General features: G+C 50.0%; 1 protein-coding gene across 1 annotated transcript; it reads left to right on the forward strand.

Moving 5' to 3' along the window:
* Positions 1–3712: 3712 nt before the first annotated feature.
* Positions 3713–21550, forward strand: LOC114589829 (uncharacterized). Its single transcript, XM_077922993.1, has 5 exons — positions 3713–3833; positions 9211–11322; positions 11684–12128; positions 19614–19663; positions 21240–21550. The coding sequence occupies exons 1-2, from the start codon at positions 3713–3715 to the stop codon at positions 10278–10280; spliced, it is 1191 nt and encodes a 396-aa protein (XP_077779119.1). The 3' UTR covers positions 10281–11322; positions 11684–12128; positions 19614–19663; positions 21240–21550.
* Positions 21551–22045: the final 495 nt, after the last annotated feature.

Genomic DNA, 22045 nt, shown 5'->3' on the forward strand with positions numbered 1-22045 from the left:
CTGAATGAACTAGTTCCCAGGCGCCTGGAATGACCTCAATTGTCCTGAATGAACTACAGTTCCCAGGCGCCCTGAATTACATGCGGTTGTCCTGAATGAACTACAGTTCCCAGGCGCCTGGAATGACCTGTGATTGCCCTGAATGAACTACAGTTCCCAGGTGCCCTGAATGAACTGTAGTTCCCAAGCACCCTGAATTACATGCGATTGTCCTGAATGAACTACAGTTCCCAGGCGCCTGGAATGATCTCGATTGCCTTGGATTTCCTACAGTTCCCAAGTGCCCTGAACAAACTACAGTTCCCAGGCGCCTGGAATGATCTCGATTGCCTTGGATGAACTACAGTTCCCAAGCGCCCTGAACAAACTACAGTTCCCAGGCGCCTGGAATGACGTGATTGCCCTGAATAAACTACAGTTCCCAAGCGCCCTGAACAAACTACAGTTCCCAAGCGCCTGAAATGACACGATTGCCCTGAATAAACTACAGTTCCCAAGCGCCCTGAACAAACTACAGTTCCCAAGCGCCTGAAATGACGAGATTGCCCTGAATAAACTAGTTCCCAAGCGCCCTGAACAAACTACAGTTCCCAGGCGCCTGAAATGACGCGATTGCCCTGAATAAACTACAGTTCCCAAGCGCCCTGAACAAACTCCAGTTCCCAAGCGCCTGAAATGACGCGATTGCCCTGAATAAACTACAGTTCCCAAGCGCCCTGAACAAACTACAGTTCCCAGGCGCCTGGAATGATCTCGATTGCCCTGAATAAACTACAGTTCCCAGGCGCCTGAAATGACGTGATTGCCCTGAATAAACTACAGTTCCCAGGCGCCTGAAATGACGTGATTGCCCTGAATAAACTACAGTTCCCAGGCGCCTGAAATGACGTGATTGCCCTGAACAAACTACACTTCCCAAGCGCCTGAAATGACGTGATTGCCCTGAATAAACTACAGTTCCCAGGCACCTGAAATGACGTGATTGCCCTGAACAAACTACAGTTCCCAAGCGCCTGAAATGACGTGATTGCCCTGAACAAACTACAGTTCCCAAGCGCCTGAAATGACGCGATTGCCCTGAATAAACTACAGTTCCCAAGCGCCTGAAATGACGCGATTGCCCTGAATAAACTACAGTTCCCAAGCGCCCTGAACAAACTCCAGTTCCCAAGCGCCTGAAATGACGCGATTGTCCTGAATAAACTACAGTTCCCCAGCGCCTGAAATGACGCGATTGCCCTGAACGAACTACAGTTCCCAGGCGCCTTGAATGACCAGATTGTGCACGGCAAACTACAGTTCCCAGGCTCTTGCCCTGAATAAACTACAGTTCCCAGGCGCCTTGAACGACCAGCTTGAGGAAGTGGCGTAACAGGGAGGAAGTGGAGTAATAGGGAGGGAGGAGAGTGATTGGTGCCCAGGAAATGGGGAGGAAGTGGATTAACAGGGAGGGAGGAGAGTGATTGGTGCCCAGGAAATGGGGAGGAAGTGGAGTAACAGGGAGGAAGTGGAGTAATTGGTGCCCAGGAAATGGGGAGGAAGGGGAGTAATAGGGAGGGAGGAGAGTGATTGGTGCCCAGGAAATGGGGAGGAAGTGGAGTAACAGGGAGGAAGTGGAGTAATTGGTGCCCAGGAAATGGGGAGGAAGGGGAGTAATAGGGAGGGAGGAGAGTAATCGGTACCCAGGAAGTAGGGAGGAAGTGGAGTAGCAGGGAGGAAGTGGAGCAGCAGGGAGGGAGGAGAGTGATTGGTACCCAGGAAGTAGGGAGGAAGTGGAGCAGCAGGGAGGAAGTGGAGCAGCAGGGAGGGAGGAGAGTGATTGGTACCCAGGAAGTAGGGAGGAAGTGGAGTAGCAGGTAGGAAGTGGAGTAACAGGGAGGAAGTGGAGTGATTGGTACCCAGGAAGGAGGGATGAAGTGGAGTAACAGGGAGGAAGTGGAGTAATAGGGAGGGTGAAGAGTAATTGGTACCCAGGAAAGAGTGAGGAAGTGGAGCTGCAGGGAGGGAGGAGAGTGATTGGTACCCAGGAAAGAGTGAGGAAGTGGGGTAACAGGGAGGAAGTGGAGTAATAAGGAGGAAGGAGAGTAATTGGTGCCCAGGGAGGAAGGGGAGTAACAGGGAGGAAGTGGAGTGATTGGTACCCATGAAATGGGGAGGAAGTGGAGTAATAGGGAGGAAGTGAATAGTGAGGAAGGAGAGTAATAGGGAGGATTGAGAGTAATTGGTACCCAGGAAGTAGGGAGGGAGGAGAGTAATAGGGAGGAAGGAGAGTAATTGTTGCCCAGGAAGTAGGGAGGAGGGGGAGTAATTGGTACCCAGGAAATGGAGAGGGAGGGGGTAATAGGGAAGGATGAGAGTAACAGGGAGAAAGGAGAGTAACAGGGAGGAAGGAGAGTGATTGTTACCCAGGAAGTAGGGAGGAAGGGGAGTAATTGGTACCCAGGAAATAGGGAGAAAGGAGAGTAATTGGTGCCCAGGGAGGAAGAGGGTGAGAGGCCGAGGGATTCTTTTCCCGGAAGGAAAACGATACTCCGATGCTGCGAGGAGAGGAAGTGGTACCCAGGGAGGAAGAGGATGGATGGATGGAGAGGAAACAGATGCTCTGGGAAGAGTAATTGGTACCCAAGGAGGAAGAGGAAGGGAGGAGGGAGGAAGAGAGGGAAAAGACGCTCTGAGAGGAGTAATTGGTACCCAAGGAGGAAGGGGATGGAGGGAAGGAGGGAGGAGGAGGATGGATAGAGAGGAATTGGTACCCAGGGAGGAGGGAGGAAGAGGAGGCAGAGGGAAAAGACGCTCTGAGAGGAGGAATTGGTACCCAAGGAGGAAGAGGAGGGAGAAGGAAGGAAGGAAGGAAGGAAGGAAGGAAGGAAGGAAGGAAGGAAGGGGATGGATAGAGGAATTGGTACCCAGGGAGGAAGGAGGAAGAGGAGGGAGGGGGAAAAGACGCTCTGAGAGGAGTAATTGGTACCCAAGGAGGAAGAGGATGGAGGAGGAGGAAGATGGAGAGGGAAAAGATGCTCTGGGAAGAGTAACTGGTACCCAGGGAGGAAGAGGATGGAGGAGGAAGATTGAGAGGGAAAAGATGCTCTGGGAAGAGTAATTGGTACCCAGGGAGGAAGAGGATGGAGGAGGAGGAAGATGGAGAGGGAAAAGACGCTCTGGGAAGGAGGAAGAGGATGGAGGAGGGAGGGCGGAAGGAAGGAAAGAAGGAAGGAAGGAAGGAAGGAAGGAAGGAAGGAAGGAAGATGGATAGAGTGGAATTGGTACCCAGGGAGGAAGAGGAGGGAGGGGGGAGGAGGATGGGTAGAGAGGAATTGGTACCCAGGGAGGAGGAAGGAAGAGGAGGGAGAGGGCAAAGACGCTCTGGGAAGAGTAACTGGTACCCAGGGAGGAAGAGGATGGGGAAGGAAGGAAGGAAGGAAGGAAGGAAGGAAGGAAGGAAGGAAGGAAGGAAGGAAGGAAGGAGGAGGATGGATAGAGAGGAATTGGTACCTAGGGGGGAGGAAGGAAGAGGAGGGAGAGGGAAAAGACGCTCTGAGAGGAGTAATTGGTACCCAAGGAGGAAGAGGATGGAGGAGGAGGAAGATGGAGAGGGAAAAGACGCTCTGGGAAGAGTAACTGGTACCCAGGGAGGAAGAGGATGGAGGAGGAGGATGGATGGAGAGGATTTGGTACCCAGGGAAGAGGGAGGAAGAGGGTGGGAAGCCGAGGGATGATTTTCCCGGAAGGAAAAGGATGCTCCGAGGAGAGCAATTGTTACCCAGGAAGGAGGGAAGAAGAGAATGGAGAAGAGGAGGGATTTCCCCTGGAGGAGAGGAATTGTGGCCCAGGAAGTAGGGAGGAAGTGGAGTAATTGGTACCCAGGGAGGAGGAAGGAAGAGGATGGATGGAGAGGGAAAAGATGCTCTGAGAGGAGTAATTGGTACTCAAGGAGGAAGAGGATGGAGAGAGCAAAGGGTTTCCCCCCTGGAGGAGAGGAAGTGGTACCCGGGGAGGAAGAGGATGGATGGAGAGGAAACAGATGCTCTGAGAAGAGTAATTGGTACCCAAGGAGGAAGAGGAAGGATGGAGAGAGCGAAGGGTTTCCCCCTGGAGGAATTGGTACCAATTCCTCCCTGGGTACCAATTACTCTCCTCGGAGCATCGTTTTCCTCTTCCTCCCTCCTCCCTGGGTACCACTTCCTCTCCTCCAGGGGGAAATTAGCCTCTCCTTTTCCTCCCTTTTCCTCCCTGGGTAACAATTCCTCTCCTCAGAGCATCATTTTCCTTCTGGGAAAATAATCCCTCGGCCTCTCACCCTCTTCCTCCCTCCTCCCTGGGTACCAATTACTCCACTTCCTCCCTATTTCCTGGGTACCAATTACTCCACTTCCTCCCTATTTCCTGGGTACCAATTACTCCACTTCCTCCCTATTTCCTGGGTACCAATTACTCCACTTCCTCCCTCCTCCCTGGGTACCAATTACTCCACTTCCTCCCTATTTCCTGGGTACCGATTACTCCACTTCCTCCCTATTTCCTGGGTACCAATTACTCCACTTCCTCCCTACTTCCTGGGTAACAATCCCTCTCCTCCCTCCCTGTTGCTCTCCCTCCCCTCTCTATGATCCCTTGCCAGGGGGCCAGGCTGGATGACCTAGAGGGGTCCCTTCCCTCTCTATGATACCTAGGTATGTGCTGGATGTCCTAGAGCGGCCCCTTCCCTCTCTATGATCCTTTGCCAGGGGGTCAGGCTGGAGGACCTGGAGTGGTCCCTTCCCTCTCTATGATCCCCTAATCTCCGGCTGGATGTCCTAGAGAGGTCACTTCTCTCTCTATGATCCCCTAATCACCGGCTGGGTGTCCTAGAGAGGTCCCTTCCCTCTCTATGATCCTTTGCAAGGGGGTCAGGCAGGATGACCTAGAGCGGTCCCTTCCCCCTCTATGATCCCCTAATCACCGGCTGGGTGTCCTAGAGAGGTCCCTTCCCTCTCTATGATTGATCCCTTGCAAAGGACCATAGAGAGGGAAGGAATTGGAGTACCAATCCCTTCCCTCTCTATGATCCTTTGCAAGGGGGCCAGGCTGGAGGACCTAGAGCGGTCCCTTCCCTCTCTATGATCCTTTGCAAGGGGGCCAGGCTGGAGGACCTGGAGCGGTCCCTTCCCTCTCTATGATCCTTTGCAAGGGGGTCAGGCTGGATGACCTGGAGGGGTCCCTTCCCTCTCTATGATCCTTTGCCAGGGGGTCAGGCTGGATGACCTAGAGTGGTCCCTTCCCTCTCTATGATCATTTGCAAGGGGGTCAGGCTGGAGGACCTGGAGGGGTCCCTTCCCTCTCTATGATCCCTTGCAAGGGGGTCAGGCTGGATGACCTAGAGGGGTCCCTTCCCTCTCAATGATCCTTTGCAAGGGGGTCAGGCTGGAGGACCTAGAGGAGTCCCTTCCCCCTCTATGATCCCCTAATCACCGGCTGGGTGTCCTAGAGAGTCCTCTAGGTCCTCCAGCCTGACCCCCTTGCAAAGGATCATTGAGAGGGAAGGGACCTCTCTATGATCCCTTGCAAGGGGGTCAGGCTGGATGACCTAGAGCGGTCCCTTCCCTCTCTATGATCCTTTGCAAGGGGGCAAGGCTGGATGACCTGGAAGGGTCCCTTCCCTCTCTATGATCCTTTGCAAGGGGGCCAGGCTGGAGGACCTAGAGCGGTCCCTTCCCTCTCTATGATCCTTTGCAAGGGGGCCAGGCTGGATGACCTGGAGAGGTCCCTTCCCCCTCTATGATCCCCTAATCACCGTCTGGGTGTCCTAGAGAGGTCCCTTCTCTCTCTATGATCCCTTGCAAGGGGGTCAGGCTGGATGACCTAGAGGGGTCCCTTCCCTCTCTATGATCCTTTGCAAGGGGGTCAGGCTGGATGACCTGGAGGGGTCCCTTCCCTCTCTATGATCCCCTAACCACCTGCTGGATGTCCTAGAGAGGTCCCTTCTCTCTCTATGATCCTTTGCCAGGGGGTCAGGCTGGAGGGGTCCCTTCCCTCTCTATGATCCTTTGCAAGGGGGTCAGGCTGGAGGACCTAGAGGGGTCCCGACCAATTCCTCTCCTCCAGGGGGAAAGCCTTCTCCCTCCCCATCCTCCTCCTCCCTCCTTCCCTTCCTTCCTTCTCTCTCTCTTCTCTCTTTCCCTTTCCTCCCTCCCTCCCGCCCTCCTTCCCTTCCCTTCTTTTCTCTCTCTCTCTCCTTCCTTCCTTCCTTCCTTCTTTCTTTCTTTCCTTCCTTCTCTCCCTCCCTCCCTCCATCTATCCCTCTATCTATCTCTCTCTCTCCTTCCTTCTTTCTTTCCTTCCTTCTCTCCCTCCCTCCCTCCATCTATCCCCCTCTCTCTCTCTCTCCTCCCTTCCTTCCTTCTTTCTTTCCTTCCTTCTCTCCCTCCCTCCCTCCATCTATCCCTCTATCTATCTCTCTCTCTCTCTCCTTCCTTCTTTCTTTCCTTCCTTCTCTCCCTCCCTCCCTCCATCTATCCCTCTCTCTCTCCTTCCTTCCTTCCTTCTTTCTTTCCTTCCTTCTCTCCCTCCCTCCCTCCCTCCATCTATCTCTCTCTCTCCTTCCTTCCTTCCTTCCTTCCTTCCTTCCTTCCTTCCTTCCTTCTCTCTTCTCTCTTTCCCTTTCCTCCCTCCCTCTTTCCCTTCTCTCTTTCTCTCCTTCCTTCCGCCCTTCCTAAATCCTTCCTTAATTCCTTATTTTCATCCTTGATTCCTTCCTTCCTTCCTTCCTTCCTTCCTTAATTCCTCTCTATCCATCCTCCTCCTTCCTTCCTTCCTTCCTTCCTTCCTTCCTTCCTTCCTTCTCTCCCTCCCACTATCTATCCCTCTCTCTCTCTCTCTCTCCTTCCTTCCTTCCCTCCTTCCTTCCTTAATTCCTTATTTTCATCCTTGATTCCTTCCTTCCTTCCTTCCTTCATTCCTCTCTATCCATCCTCCTCCTTCCTTCCTTCCTTCCTTCCTTCCTTCCTTCCTTCCTTCTCTCCCTCCCTCCCACTATCTATCCCTCTATCTCTCTCTCTCTCCTTCCTTCCTTCCTTCCCTCCTTCCTTCCTTAATTCCTTATTTTCATCCTTGATTCCTTCCTTCCTTCCTTCCTTAATTCCTCTCTATCCATCCTCCTCCTTCCTTCCTTCCTTCCTTCCTTCCTTCTCTCCCTCCCTCCCACTATCTATCCCTCTATCTCTCTCTCTCTCCTTCCTTCCTTCCCTCCTTCCTTCCTTAATTCCTTATTTCCATCCTTGATTCCTTCCTTCCTTCCTTCCTTCATTCCTCTCTATCCATCCTCCTCCTTCCTTCCTTCCTTCCTTCCTTCCTTCCTTCCTTCCTTCCTTCCTTCTCTCCCTCCCTCCCACTATCTATCCCTCTATCTCTCTCTCTCTCCTTCCTTCCTTCCCTCCTTCCTTCCTTAATTCCTTATTTCCATCCTTGATTCCTTCCTTCCTTCCTTCATTCCTCTCTATCCATCCTCCTCCTTCCTTCCTTCCTTCCTTCCTTCCTTCCTTCCTTCCTTCTCTCCCTCCCACTATCTATCCCACTCTCTCTCTCTCTCTCTCCTTCCTTCCTTCCCTCCTTCCTTCCTTAATTCCTTATTTTCATCCTTAATTCCTTCCTTCCTTCCTCCTCCCTCCTCTTCCTCCTTGGGTACCAATTACTCCTCTCAGAGCGTCTTTTCTCTCTCCATCCATCCTCCTCCCTCCATCCTTCCTTCCTCCTCCTCTTCTTCCCGGCCTGCCAATCTCCCAGCATCCTCCCCTCCTCCCTCCGCCACAGGAAGTCCCGCCTTTTCCTCCCCTCATCCTCCCTCTCCCTCCTCCTCTTCCCTCCTCCTCTCCCTTCCTCTTTTCCTTTCCCAGCATCTTTTCCTGCATCCCGATTGGACCTGTCAATCATCCATCCATTCTTATCCTTCCGAAGCCGGAAGATTGACAGGAGGGCGGGACAAACATCCCCCCCCCAAAAAAAGAATACTCCTTCCTTCCTTCCTTCCTTCTCCGCATCCCGGGTCCCAGAGCATCTCCCTCCTCCCAGCATCCTCCTCCACAGGAAGTCCCGCCCCCTTCCATCCCTGCTTCCTCCCTCCTCCGCAGGAAGTCCCGCCCCCTCCCTCCCCCTCCTCCCTCCCTCCCTCTCCCCCTTCCTCCACCAACCGGATCGTCAGGTACCATTCCAGTATCTTTTCCTGCATCCCATCGGACCTGTCAATCATCCATCCATTGTTTTCGGGGATCGGAGGGAGATTGACAGGAGGCGGGACTAACACCCCCCCCCAAAAAAAATGATACTTCCTTCCTCCCGTCAGCATCCTTCCTCCTTCCCTGCATCCCAGAGCATCTTCCTCCTCCAAGCATCCTCCTCCACAGGAAGTCCCGCCCTCTTCCATCCCTGCTTTCTCCCTCCTCCCTCCTCCGCAGGAAGTCCCGCCCCCTCTCTCCCCACTTCCTCCCTCCCTCCTCCTCCTTCCTCCACCAACCAGGTACCATCCCAGTATCTTTTCCTGCATCCCCTGGGTACCATTCCCCGCATCCCGACTGGACCTGTCAATCATCCATCCTTTTGGGGGAGGGGAGGAAGCCGGGAGATTGACAGGAGGGCGGGACTAGCACCCCCCCCCGAAAAAAAATAATACTCCGGCCTTCCTTCCTCCCGTCCGCATCCTTCCTCCTTCCCTGCATCCCTCTCCGCATCTTTGGGTACCAATTTGAGCATCCTTCCTCCTTCCCTGCATCCCTCTCCGCATCTTTGGGTACCAATTTGAGCATCCTTCCTCCTTCCCTGCATCCCTCTCCGCATCTTTGGGTACCAATTTGAGCATCCTTCCTCCTTCTCCGCATCTCTCTCCGCATCCTTCCTCCTTCTCTCCATCTTTGGGTACCAATCTGAGCATCTTTCTCTCCATCCTGGGTACCAATTTGGACCAGAGCATCCTTCCTCCTTCCCTGCATCCCTCTCAGCATCTTTGGGTACCAATTTGAGCATCCTTCTTCCTCTGCCTCCCTCTCAGCATCCTTCCTCCTTCTCTGCATCTTTGGGTACCAATTTGAGCACCTTTCTCTCCATCCTTCCCTGCATCCTGGGTACCAATTTGGACCAGAGCATCCTTCATCCTTCTCCGCATCCTGGGTACCAATTTGGACCAGAGCCTCCTTCATCCATTTCTGCATCCTCAGCATCTTTGGGTACCAATTCGGACCTGAGCATCTTTGCATCCTTCATCCCTCTCCACATCCTGGGTACCAATTTGGACCAGAGCATCCTTCATCCCTCTCCGCATCCCGGGTACCACTCTGCCTCCCTCTCAGCATCCTTCCTCCTTCTCTGCCTCCCTCTCAGCATCTTTGGGTACCAATTTGAGCATCCTTCCTCCTTCTCCGCATCCCTCTCCGCATCCTTCCTCCTTCTCTCCATCTTTGGGTACCAATTTGAGCATCTTTTTCCGTGCATCCTGGGTACCAATTTGGACCAGAGCATCCTTCCTCCTTCCCTGCATCCCTCTCAGCGTCTTTGGGTACCAATTTGAGCATCCTTCTTCCTCTGCCTCCCTCTCCGCATCCTTCCTCCTTCTCTGCATCTTTGGGTACCAATTTGAGCATCTTTCTCTCCATCCTTCCCTGCATCCTGGGTACCAATTTGGACCAGAGCATCCTTCATCCTTCTCCGCATCCTGGGTACCAATTTGGACCAGAGCCTCCTTCATCCATTTCTGCATCCTCAGCATCTTTGGGTACCAATTCGGACCTGAGCATCTTTGCATCCTTCATCCCTCTCCGCATCCCGGGTACCACTCAGCATCCTTCCTCCTCTGCCTCCCTCTCAGCATCCTTCCTCCTTCTCCGCATCCTGGGTACCAATTGGGATCTGAGCATCTTTCCATCCTTCCTCCTTCCCTGCATCCCTCTCAGCATCTTCGGGTACCAATTTGGACCAGAGCATCCTTCATCCTTCTCCGCATTCTGGGTACCAATTTGGACCTGAGCATCTTTCCATCCTTCCTCCTTCTCCGCATCCCAGGTACCACTCAGCATCCTTCCTCCTTCCCTGCATCCCTCTCCGCATCTTTGGGTACCAATTTGGACCAGAGCATCCTTCCTCCTTCTCCGCATCCTTCCTCCTTCTCCGCATCCCGGGTACCACTCTGCATCCCTCTCTGCATCCTCAGCATCTTTGGGTACCAATTTGAGCATCCTTCCTCCTCCGCATCCCGGGTACCACTCTGCCTCCCTCTCCGCATCCTTCCTCCTTCTCTGCATCTTTGGGTACCAATCTGAGCATCTTTCTCTGCATCCTGGGTACCAATTTGTACCTAAGCATCTTTCCATCCTTCATCCTTGCCTGCATCTTTGGGTACCAATTTGGATCTGAGCATCCTTCCTCCTTCTCTGCATCCCTCTCCGCATCCCGGGTACCACTCTGCATCCCTCTCCGCATCCTTCCTCCTTCCCTGCATCCCTCTCAGCATCTTTGGGTACCAATTTGAGCATCCTTCCTCCTCTGCATCCTTTGCCGCATCCCGGGTACCACTCTGCCTCCCTCTGAGCATCCTTCATCCTTCCCTGCATCCCTCTCCGCATCCCGGGTACCACTCTGCATCCCTCTCCGCATCCTTCCTCCTTCCCTGCATCCCTCTCAGCATCTTTGGGTACCAATTTGAGCATCCTCCCTCCTTCCCTGCAACCCTCTCCGCATCTTTGGGTACCAATTTGAGCATCCTTCCTCCTTCTCTGCATCCCTCTCCGCATCCCGGGTACCACTCTGCATCCCTCTCAGCATCCTTCCTCCTTCTCTGCATCTTTGGGTACCAATTGGGACCTGAGCATCCTTCCTCCTTCCCTGCATCCTGGGTACCAATTTGGACCAGAGCATCCTTCCTCTTTCTCCTCATCCCGGGTACCACTCAGCATCCTTCCTCCTCCTCAGCATCCCTCTCCGCATCCCGGGTACCACTCTCCATCCCTCTCAGCATCCTTCCTCCTTCCCTGCATCCCGGGTACCAATTCTGACCTGAGCATCCTTCCTCCTTCTCCGCATCCCGGGTACCACTCAGCATCCTTCCTCCTTCCCTGCATCCTGGGTACCAATTCTGACCTGAGCATCCTTCCTCCTTCTCCGCATCCCGGGTACCACTCAGCATCCTTCCTCCTCCTCAGCATCCCTCTCCGCATCCCGGGTACCACTCAGCATCCTTCCTCCTCCTCAGTATCTTTGGGTACCAATTGGGATCTGAGCATCCTTCCTCCTTACCTGCATCCTGGGTACCAATTTTGACCAGAGCATCCTTCTTCCTCCTCAGCCTCCCTCTCCGCATCCCGGGTACCACTCAGCATCCCTCTCAGCATCCTTCCTCCTTCTCTGCATCCCTCTCAACCTCCTGGGTACCAGAGCATCTCCCTGGGTACCAATTGGGAGCAGAGCATCTTTGCATCCTTCCCTGCATCCCGGGTACCAATTTGGACCTGAGCATCCTTCCTCCTTCTCAGCATCTTTGGGTACCAATTGGGATCTGAGCATCCTTCCTCCTCCTCCGCATCCCAGGTACCACTCAGCATCCTTCCTCCTTCTCAGCATCTTTGGGTACCAATTGGGATCTGAGCATCCTGCATCCTTCCTCCTTCTGTGCACCTTTGGGTACCAATTTTGACCAGAGCATCCTTCCTCCTTCTCCGCATCCCAGGTACCACTCAGCATCCTTCCTCCTCCTCAGCATCCCTCTCCGCATCCCGGGTACCACTCAGCATCCTTCCTCCTCCTCAGCATCCCTCTCCGCATCCCAGGTACCACTCTCCATCCCTCTCAGCATCCTTCCTCCTTCCCTGCATCCCGGGTACCAATTCTGACCTGAGCATCCTTCCTCCTCCTCTGCATCCCTCTCCGCATCCCGGGTACCACTCTGCATCCCTCTGAGCATCCTTCATCCTTCCCTGCATCCCTTTGAGCATCCCAGGTACCAATTGGGACCAGAGCATCCTTCCTCCTTCTCCGCATCCAGGGTACCAATTGGAGCATCTTTCCAGGCCTCCTCTTCCTCGGCCAATCTGATCGCAGGGAAGGAAAGGAAACCCGCCCCCCTCTTCTGGAAGCTTCCGGATCGCCTGATCGATCGATCGATTGATTGACAGGTGAGAAGGGATCCTACCAGGTCATCCAGACTGACCCCAAATAGGATGGAGAATGATTGACAGCGTGGGGCTGGGGTGATTGACAGCATATGGAGAGTGATTGACAGGGGAGAATGATGGAAGAGGGAGAATGATTGACAGGGGAGAATGATGGAAGAGGGAGAATGATTGACGGGAGTTCTAGGGTGATTGACAGAATATGGAGAATGATTGACAGAATATGGAGAATGATTGACAGGGGAGATTGATGTAAGAGAGAGAATGACTGACAGGGGAGAATGATGGAAGATGGAGAATGATTGACAGGGGAGGGCTAGGGTGATTGACAGAATATGGAGAATGATTGACAGGGGAGAAAGATGGAAGGTGGAGAATGATTGACGGGAGGGCTAGGGTGATTGACAGAATATGGAGAATGATTGACAGAATATGGAGAATGATTGACAGGGGAGATTGATGGAGAATGACTGACAGGGGAGAATGATGGAAGATGGAGAATGATTGACAGGGGAGGGCTAGGGTGATTGACTGAATATGGGGAATGATTGACAGGGGAGGGCTAGGGTGATTGACAGCTAGAATATCCCAGGATGATTGACAGGGGAGGGCTAGGGTTGATTGACAGGATATGGATAATGATTGACAGGGGAGAATGATGGAAGATGGAGAATGATTGAGGGGAGGGCTAGAGTGATTGACAGAATATGGAGAATGATTGACAGGGGAGATTGATGGAAGAGGGAGAATGACTGACAGGGGAGAATGATGGAAGATGAAGAATGATTGACAGGGGAGGGCTAGGGTGATTGGCAGAATATGGAGAATGATTGACAGGGGAGGGCTAGGGTGATTGACAGCTAGAATATCCCAGGATGATTGACAGGGGAGGGCTAGGGTTGATTGACAGGATATGGAGAATGATTGACAGGGGAGAATGATGGAAGAGGGAGAATGATTGACGGGAGGTCTAGGGTGATTGACAGAATATGGAGAATGATTGACAGGGGAGATTGATGGAAGAGGGAGAATGATTGACAGGGGAGGGCTAGGGTGATTGACAGGGGAGGGCTAGGGTGATTGACAGGGGAGGGCTAGGGTGATTGACAGAATATGGAGAATGATTGACAGGGGAGAAAGATGGAAGGTGGAGAATGATTGACAGGGGAGGGCTAGGGTGATTGACAGAATATGGAGAATGATTGACAGAATATGGAGAATGATTGACAGGGGAGATTGATGGAGAATGACTGACAGGGGAGAATGATGGAAGATGGAGAATGATTGACAGGGGAGGGTTAGGGTGATTGACTGAATATGGGGAATGATTGACAGGGGAGAAAGATGGAAGGTGGAGAATGATTGACAGGGGAGGGCTAGGGTGATTGACAGCTAGAATATCCCAGGATGATTGACAGGGGAGGGCTAGGGTTGATTGACAGGATATGGATAATGATTGACAGGGGAGAATGATGGAAGATGGAGAATGATTGAGGGGAGGGCTAGAGTGATTGACAGAATATGGAGAATGATTGACAGGGGAGATTGATGGAAGAGGGAGAATGACTGACAGGGGAGAATGATGGAAGATGAAGAATGATTGACAGGGGAGGGCTAGGGTGATTGGCAGAATATGGAGAATGATTGACAGGGGAGGGCTAGGGTGATTGACAGCTAGAATATCCCAGGATGATTGACAGGGGAGGGCTAGGGTTGATTGACAGGATATGGAGAATGATTGACAGGGGAGAATGATGGAAGAGGGAGAATGATTGACGGGAGGTCTAGGGTGATTGACAGAATATGGAGAATGATTGACAGAATATGGAGAATGATTGACAGGGGAGATTGATGGAAGAGGGAGAATGATTGACAGGGGAGGGCTAGGGTGATTGACAGGGGAGGGCTAGGGTGATTGACAGAATATGGAGAATGATTGACAGGGGAGAAAGATGGAAGGTGGAGAATGATTGACAGGGGAGGGCTAGGGTGATTGACAGAATATGGAGAATGATTGACAGAATATGGAGAATGATTGACAGTTGAGATTGACGGAAGAGGGAGAATGACTGACAGAATATGGAGAATGATTGACAGGGGAGATTGACAGAATATGGAGAATGATTGACAGGGGAGATTGATGGAAGAGGGAGAATGATTGACGGGAGGGTTAGGGTGATTGACAGAATATGGAGAATGATTGACAGAATATGGGGAATGATTGACAGGGGAGATTGACGGAAGAGGGAGAATGACTGACAGGGGAGGGTTAGGGTGATTGACAGAATATGGGGAATGATTGACAGGGAAGGGCTAGGGTGATTAACGGGATATGGAGAATGACTGACAGGGGAGAATGATGGAAGGTGGAGAATGATTGACAGGGGAGGGCTGGGGTTGATTGACAGGATATGGAGAACGATTGACAGGGGAGAATAATGGAAGATGGAGAACGATTGACAGGGAGGGCTGGGGTTGATTGACAGAATATGGAGAATGATTGATAGAATATGGAGAATGATTGACAGAATATGGGGAATGATTGACAGGGGAGATTGACGGAAGAGGGAGAATGACTGACAGGGGAGGGTTAGGGTGATTGACAGAATATGGGGAATGATTGACAGGGAAGGGCTAGGGTGATTAACGGAATATGGAGAATGACTGACAGGGGAGAATGATGGAAGGTGGAGAATGATTGACAGGGGAGGGGTGGGGTTGATTGACAGGATATGGAGAATGATTGACAGGGGAGAATAATGGAAGATGGAGAACGATTGACAGGGGAGGGCTAGGGTGATTGACAGCTAGAAAATCCCAGGATGATTGACAGGGGAGGGCTAGGGTGATTGACAGAATATGGGGAATGATTGACAGGGGAGAAAGATGGAAGGTGGAGAATGATTGACAGGGGAGGGCTGGGGTTGATAGACAGAATATGGGGAATGATTGACAGGGGAGAATGATGGAAGGTGGAGAATGATTGACAGGGGAGGGCTGGGGTTGATAGACAGAATATGGGGAATGATTGACAGGGGAGAATGATGGAAGGTGGAGAATGATTGACAGGGGAGGGCTGGGGTTGATTGACAGGATATGGAGAATGATTGACAGGGGAGAATAATGGAAGATGGAGAACGATTGACAGGGGAGGGCTAGGGTGATTGACAGAATATGGGGAATAATTGACAGGGGAGAAAGATGGAAGGTGGAGAATGATTGACAGGGGAGGGTTAGGGTGATTGACAGAATATGGAGAATGATTGACAGAATATGGAGAATGATTGACAGAATATGGAGAATGATTGACAGAATATGGAGAATGATTGACAGAATATGGGGAATGATTGACAGGGGAGATTGACGGAAGAGGGAGAATGACTGACAGGGGAGGGTTAGGGTGATTGACAGAATATGGGGAATGATTGACAGGGAAGGGCTAGGGTGATTAACGGGATATGGAGAATGACTGACAGGGGAGAATGATGGAAGGTGGAGAATGATTGACAGGGGAGGGCTGGGGTTGATTGACAGGATATGGAGAATGATTGACAGGGGAGAATAATGGAAGATGGAGAACGATTGACAGGGGAGGGCTAGGGTGATTGACAGCTAGAATATCCCAGGATGATTGACAGGGGAGGGCTAGGGTGATTGACAGAATATGGGGAATGATTGACAGGGGAGAATGATGGAAGGTGGAGAATGATTGACAGGGGAGGGCTGGGGTTGATTGACAGGATATGGAGAATGATTGACAGGGGAGAATAATGGAAGATGGAGAACGATTGACAGGGGAGGGCTAGGGTGATTGACAGAATATGGGGAATAATTGACAGGGGAGAAAGATGGAAGGTGGAGAATGATTGACAGGGGAGGGTTAGGGTGATTGACAGAATATGGAGAATGATTGACAGAATATGGAGAATGATTGACAGAATATGGGGAATGATTGACAGGGGAGATTGACGGAAGAGGGAGAATGACTGACAGGGGAGGGTTAGGGTGATTGACAGAATATGGGGAATGATTGACAGGGAAGGGCTAGGGTGATTAACGGGATATGGAGAATGACTGACAGGGGAGAATGATGGAAGGTGGAGAATGATTGACAGGGGAGGGCTGGGGTTGATTGACAGGATATGGAGAATGATTGACAGGGGAGAATAATGGAAGATGGAGAACGATTGACAGGGGAGGGCTAGGGTGATTGACAGAATATGGGGAATGATTGACAGGGGAGAAAGATGGAAGGTGGAGAATGATTGACAGGGGAGGGCTGGGGTTGATAGACAGAATATGGGGAATGATTGACAGGGGAGAATGATGGAAGGTGGAGAATGATTGACAGGGGAGGGCTGGGGTTGATTGACAGGATATGGAGAATGACTGACAGGGGAGAATAATGGAAGATGGAGAACGATTGACAGGGGAGGGCTAGGGTGATTGACAGCTAGAATATCCCAGGATGATTGACAGGGGAGGGCTAGGGTGATTGACAGAATATGGGGAATGATTGACAGGGGAGAAAGATGGAAGGTGGAGAATGATTGACAGGGGAGGGCTGGGGTTGATAGACAGAATATGGGGAATGATTGACAGGGGAGAATGATGGAAGGTGGAGAATGATTGACAGGGGAGGGCTGGGGTTGATGGACAGAATATGGGGAATGATTGACAGGGGAGAATGATGGAAGGTGGAGAATGATTGACAGGGGAGGGCTGGGGTTGATTGACAGGATATGGAGAATGATTGACAGGGGAGAATAATGGAAGATGGAGAACGATTGACAGGGGAGGGCTAGGGTGATTGACAGAATATGGGGAATAATTGACAGGGGAGAAAGATGGAAGGTGGAGAATGACTGACAGGGGAGGGTTAGGGTGATTGACAGAATATGGGGAATGATTGACATGGAAGGGCTAGGGTGATTAACGGGATATGGAGAATGACTGACAGGGGAGAATGATGGAAGGTGGAGAATGATTGACAGGGGAGGGCTGGGGTTGATTGACAGGATATGGAGAATGATTGACAGGGGAGAATAATGGAAGATGGAGAACGATTGACAGGGGAGGGCTAGGGTGATTGACAGCTAGAATATCCCAGGATGATTGACAGGGGAGGGCTAGGGTGATTGACAGAATATGGGGAATGATTGACAGGGGAGAATGATGGAAGGTGGAGAATGATTGACAGGGGAGGGCTGGGGTTGATTGACAGGATATGGAGAATGATTGACAGGGGAGAATAATGGAAGATGGAGAACGATTGACAGGGGAGGGCTAGGGTGATTGACAGAATATGGGGAATAATTGACAGGGGAGAAAGATGGAAGGTGGAGAATGATTGACAGGGGAGGGTTAGGGTGATTGACAGAATATGGAGAATGATTGACAGAATATGGAGAATGATTGACAGAATATGGGGAATGATTGACAGGGGAGATTGACGGAAGAGGGAGAATGACTGACAGGGGAGGGTTAGGGTGATTGACAGAATATGGGGAATGATTGACAGGGAAGGGCTAGGGTGATTAACGGGATATGGAGAATGACTGACAGGGGAGAATGATGGAAGGTGGAGAATGATTGACAGGGGAGGGCTGGGGTTGATTGACAGGATATGGAGAATGATTGACAGGGGAGAATAATGGAAGATGGAGAACGATTGACAGGGGAGGGCTGGGGTTGATTGACAGAATATTGAGAATGATTGATAGAATATGGAGAATGATTGACAGAATATGGGGAATGATTGACAGGGGAGATTGACGGAAGAGGGAGAATGACTGACAGGGGAGGGTTAGGGTGATTGACAGAATATGGGGAATGATTGACAGGGAAGGGCTAGGGTGATTAACGGGATATGGGGAATGATTGACAGGGGAGAATGATGGAAGGTGGAGAATGATTGACAGGGGAGGGCTGGGGTTGAGTGACAGAATATGGAGAATGATTGACAGGGGAGAATGATGGAAGATGGAGAAGGATTGACAGGGGAGGGCTAGGGTTGAGTGACAGAATATGGAGAATGATTGACAGGGGAGAATGATAGAAGGTGGAGAATGATTGACAGGGGAGGGCTAGGGTTGATTGACAGAATATGGGGAATGATTGACAGGGGAGAATGATGGAAGGTGGAGAATGATTGACAGGGGAGGGCTGGGGTTGATTGACAGGATATGGAGAATGATTGACAGGGGAGAATAATGGAAGATGGAGAATGGTTGACAGGGGAGGGCTAGGGTGATTGACAGAATATGGAGAATGATTGATAGAATATGGAGAATGATTGACAGAATATGGGGAATGATTGACAGGGGAGATTGACGGAAGAGGGAGAATGACTGACAGGGGAGGGTTAGGGTGATTGACAGAATATGGGGAATGATTGACAGGGAATGGCTAGGGTGATTAACGGAATATGGAGAATGACTGACAGGGGAGAATGATGGAAGGTGGAGAATGATTGACAGGGGAGGGCTAGGGTTAATTGACAGGATATGGAGAATGATTGACAGGGGAGAATGATGGAAGATGGAGAACGATTGACAGCTAGAATATCCCAGGATGATTGACAGGGGAGGGCTAGGGTTGATTGACAGGATATGGAGAATGATTGACAGGGGAGAATGATGGAAGAGGGAGAATGATTGATGGGAGGTCTAGGGTGATTGACAGAATATGGAGAATGATTGACAGAATATGGAGAATGATTGATAGGGGAGATTGATGGAAGAGGGAGAATGATTGACAGGGGAGGGCTAGGGTGATTGACAGGGGAGGGCTAGGGTGATTGACAGAATATGGGGAATGATTGACAGGGGAGAAAGATGGAAGGTGGAGAATGATTGACAGGGGAGGGTTAGGGTGATTGACAGAATATGGAGAATGATTGACAGAATATGGAGAATGATTGACAGGGGAGATTGACGGAAGAGGGAGAATGATTGACAGGGGAGGGTTAGGGTGATTGACAGAATATGGAGAATGATTGACAGAATATGGAGAATGATTGACAGGGGAGATTGACGGAAGAGGGAGAATGACTGACAGGGAGGGTTAGGGTGATTGACAGAATATGGGGAATGATTGACAGGGAAGGGCTAGGGTGATTAACAGAATATGGAGAATGGTTGACAGGGGAGAATGATGGAAGGTGGAGAATGATTGACAGGGGAGGGCTAGGGTGATTGACAGCTAGAATATCCCAGGATGATTGACAGGGGAGGGCTAGGGTTGATTGACAGGATATGGAGAATGATTGACAGGGGAGAATGATGGAAGATGGAGAACGATTGAGGGGAGGGCTAGAGTGATTGACAGAATATGGAGAATGATTGACAGGGGAGAATAATGGAAGGTGGAGAACGACTGACAGGGGAGGGCTAGGGTGATTGGCAGGATATGGCAGGAAGTGACCTCGCCGAGTCCCCTCTAGCCCTTTCCCCCCAGATCCGATTGTTGCTTTGCTTCCCCTTCCAGGCTCCGAGTGCGAAGGAGCTGCAAGGTGCCATCCTGACCCCGCGCTCCAGGTGGGTCGATTGGCGGCTGTCACACGTTCCTAAATCCTCGGTGTATTTTGATTTGGGCGGGAATCAACATTCCGGGATTATATATAAGAATTATATATATATATTACATTACCTTACATTACATTACGTTATGTTATGTTATAGTATATATTATATTATATATTGTGTTAATTACATGTAGTGGATAGTATAATTAAAATGATAGTATACTATATTTATACAAATTACATTATATTATATTGTACAAATTATATTATACAAATATATATAGATTTGTTATTATTATTATTAATATAATATAATGTAATGTAATGTAATATAATATAATATAATATAATATAATATAATATAATATAATATAATATAATATAATATATATATAATATAATATAATATATAATATAATATATAATATCATAATTTAATATAATTTTATTTATACTATCCACTACATATAATTAACACACTATATAATATATACTATAACAATTATAATATAATATAATATAATATAATATAATATAATATAATATAATATAATATAATAATTTTATATAATTTTATTTATACTATCCACTACATATAATTAACACAATATATAATATATACTATAACAATTATAATATAATATAATATAATATAATATAATATAATATAATATAATCATAATTTTATATAATTTTATTTATACTATCCACTACATATAATTAACACAATATATAATAGAATATATACTATAACAAATAATATAATATAATATAATATAATATAATATAATATAATATAATATGTAATATATATAATATAATATATAATTTTATATAATTTTATTTATACTATCCACTACATATAATTAACACAATATATAATATAATATATACTATAACATAACATAACGTAACGTAATGTAATGTAATGTAATGTAATGTAATATATATATAATTCTTATATTATATATTATATTATATATTGTGTTAATTATATGTAGTGGATAGCATAAATAAAATTATATAAAATCCCCTCTAGGCTTCTACAACTCCATGGTAAGCTTTCCTTGCGTGGGAAAATCCCCTCTAGGCTCCTAGAACTCTATGGAAATGCCTTCTGTCAAAAAAAAGGAAAAATCCTCTCTAGGCTTCTAGAACTCTATGGAAATGCCTTCTGTCAAAAAAGGAAAAATCCTCTCTAGGCTTCTAGAACTCTATGGAAATGCCTTCTGTCAAAAAAGGAAAAATCCTCTCTAGGCTTCTAGAACTCTATGGAAATGCCTTCTGTCAAAAAAGGAAAAATCCTCTCTAGGCTTCTAGAACTCTATGGAAATGCCTTCTGCCAACAAAAAAAAGGAAAATCCTCTCTAGGCTTCTAGAACTCTATGGCAATGCATGCTCTTCAAAACAGGAAACGAAACCGGCTTCCCTCGCCTGCAACATCCCCTCTAGGATCCCAGAACTCTATGGCATGTCGGGAAACGGATTCCAATTTCCTAGAACTCTATGGCCTGTCGGGAAAGGAGTTCGAATCTCGCCGTCCCCTCTAGCCTCTCTCTCTCTCTCTCTCTCTCTGCTTCCTCCCCCAGGTCCTCCGGCCGCCGCCATCCCTTCCTTCCCGCCCCCAGGAGGATGCGTCCCCGGGCCCGCCTCAAAACCCCCGCTTCCTCTTCCTGCCCCGCCTCCCGACGTTAGCCAGGTGACCGCCCTCCTCATGTCCTGCCTCAAGGGGCCTCCGGGGCCCAACAGGAAGTTCCATGAGCTCAACAGGAAGTTCCCCAACGAGGACCTCCTCGCCAACAGGAAGTTCCCCCCCAACAACGACCTCCTCGCCAACAGGAACTTCAACGAGGCCAACAGGAAGTTCCCCCCCAACGACGACGTCCTCGCCAACAGGAAGTTGCCCAACGACCTCCTCGCCCACAGGAACTTCAACGAGGCCAACAGGAAGTTCCCCCCCAGCGACGTCCTCACCAACAGGAAGTTCCCCCCCAACGACGTCCTCCCCAACGACATCCTTGCCAACAGGAAGTTCCCCCCCAACGACGACGTCCTCGCCAACAGGAAGTTGCCCAACGACCTCCTCGCCCACAGGAACTTCAACGAGGCCCACAGGAAGTTCCCCCCCAGCGACCTCCTCGCCCACAGGAAGTTCAACGAGGCCAACGCCGTCCTCCCCAACAGGAAGTTCCCCCCCAGCGACCTCCTCGCCAACAGGAACTTCAACGAGGCCCACAGGAAGTTCCCTCCCAACGACAGGAAGTTCCCCGACGACGCCTTCCCCGACAGGAAGTTCCCCCCCAACGACCTCCTCCCCAGCAGGAAGTTCCCCGAGCTCGGCCATGAGGTCATCGCCAACGAGGGCGTGGCCCAGCCGTTGGACCCGCCCCCCCTG

The sequence above is a fragment of the Podarcis muralis genome, chromosome W, assembly GCF_964188315.1.
Source record: "Podarcis muralis chromosome W, rPodMur119.hap1.1, whole genome shotgun sequence".
In the NCBI taxonomy this organism is placed as follows: domain Eukaryota; kingdom Metazoa; phylum Chordata; class Lepidosauria; order Squamata; family Lacertidae; genus Podarcis; species Podarcis muralis.

Coding starts and splice junctions, on each gene's coding strand:
- LOC114589829 (XM_077922993.1), top strand. CDS start 3,713: ATGATTTTCCCGGAAGGAAAAGGATGCTCCGAGGAGAGCAATTGTTAC. Junction 3,834..9,210: donor GAGGAATTGTGGCCCAGGAA/GTAGGGAGGAAG, acceptor TTCGGACCTGAG/CATCTTTGCATCCTTCATCC.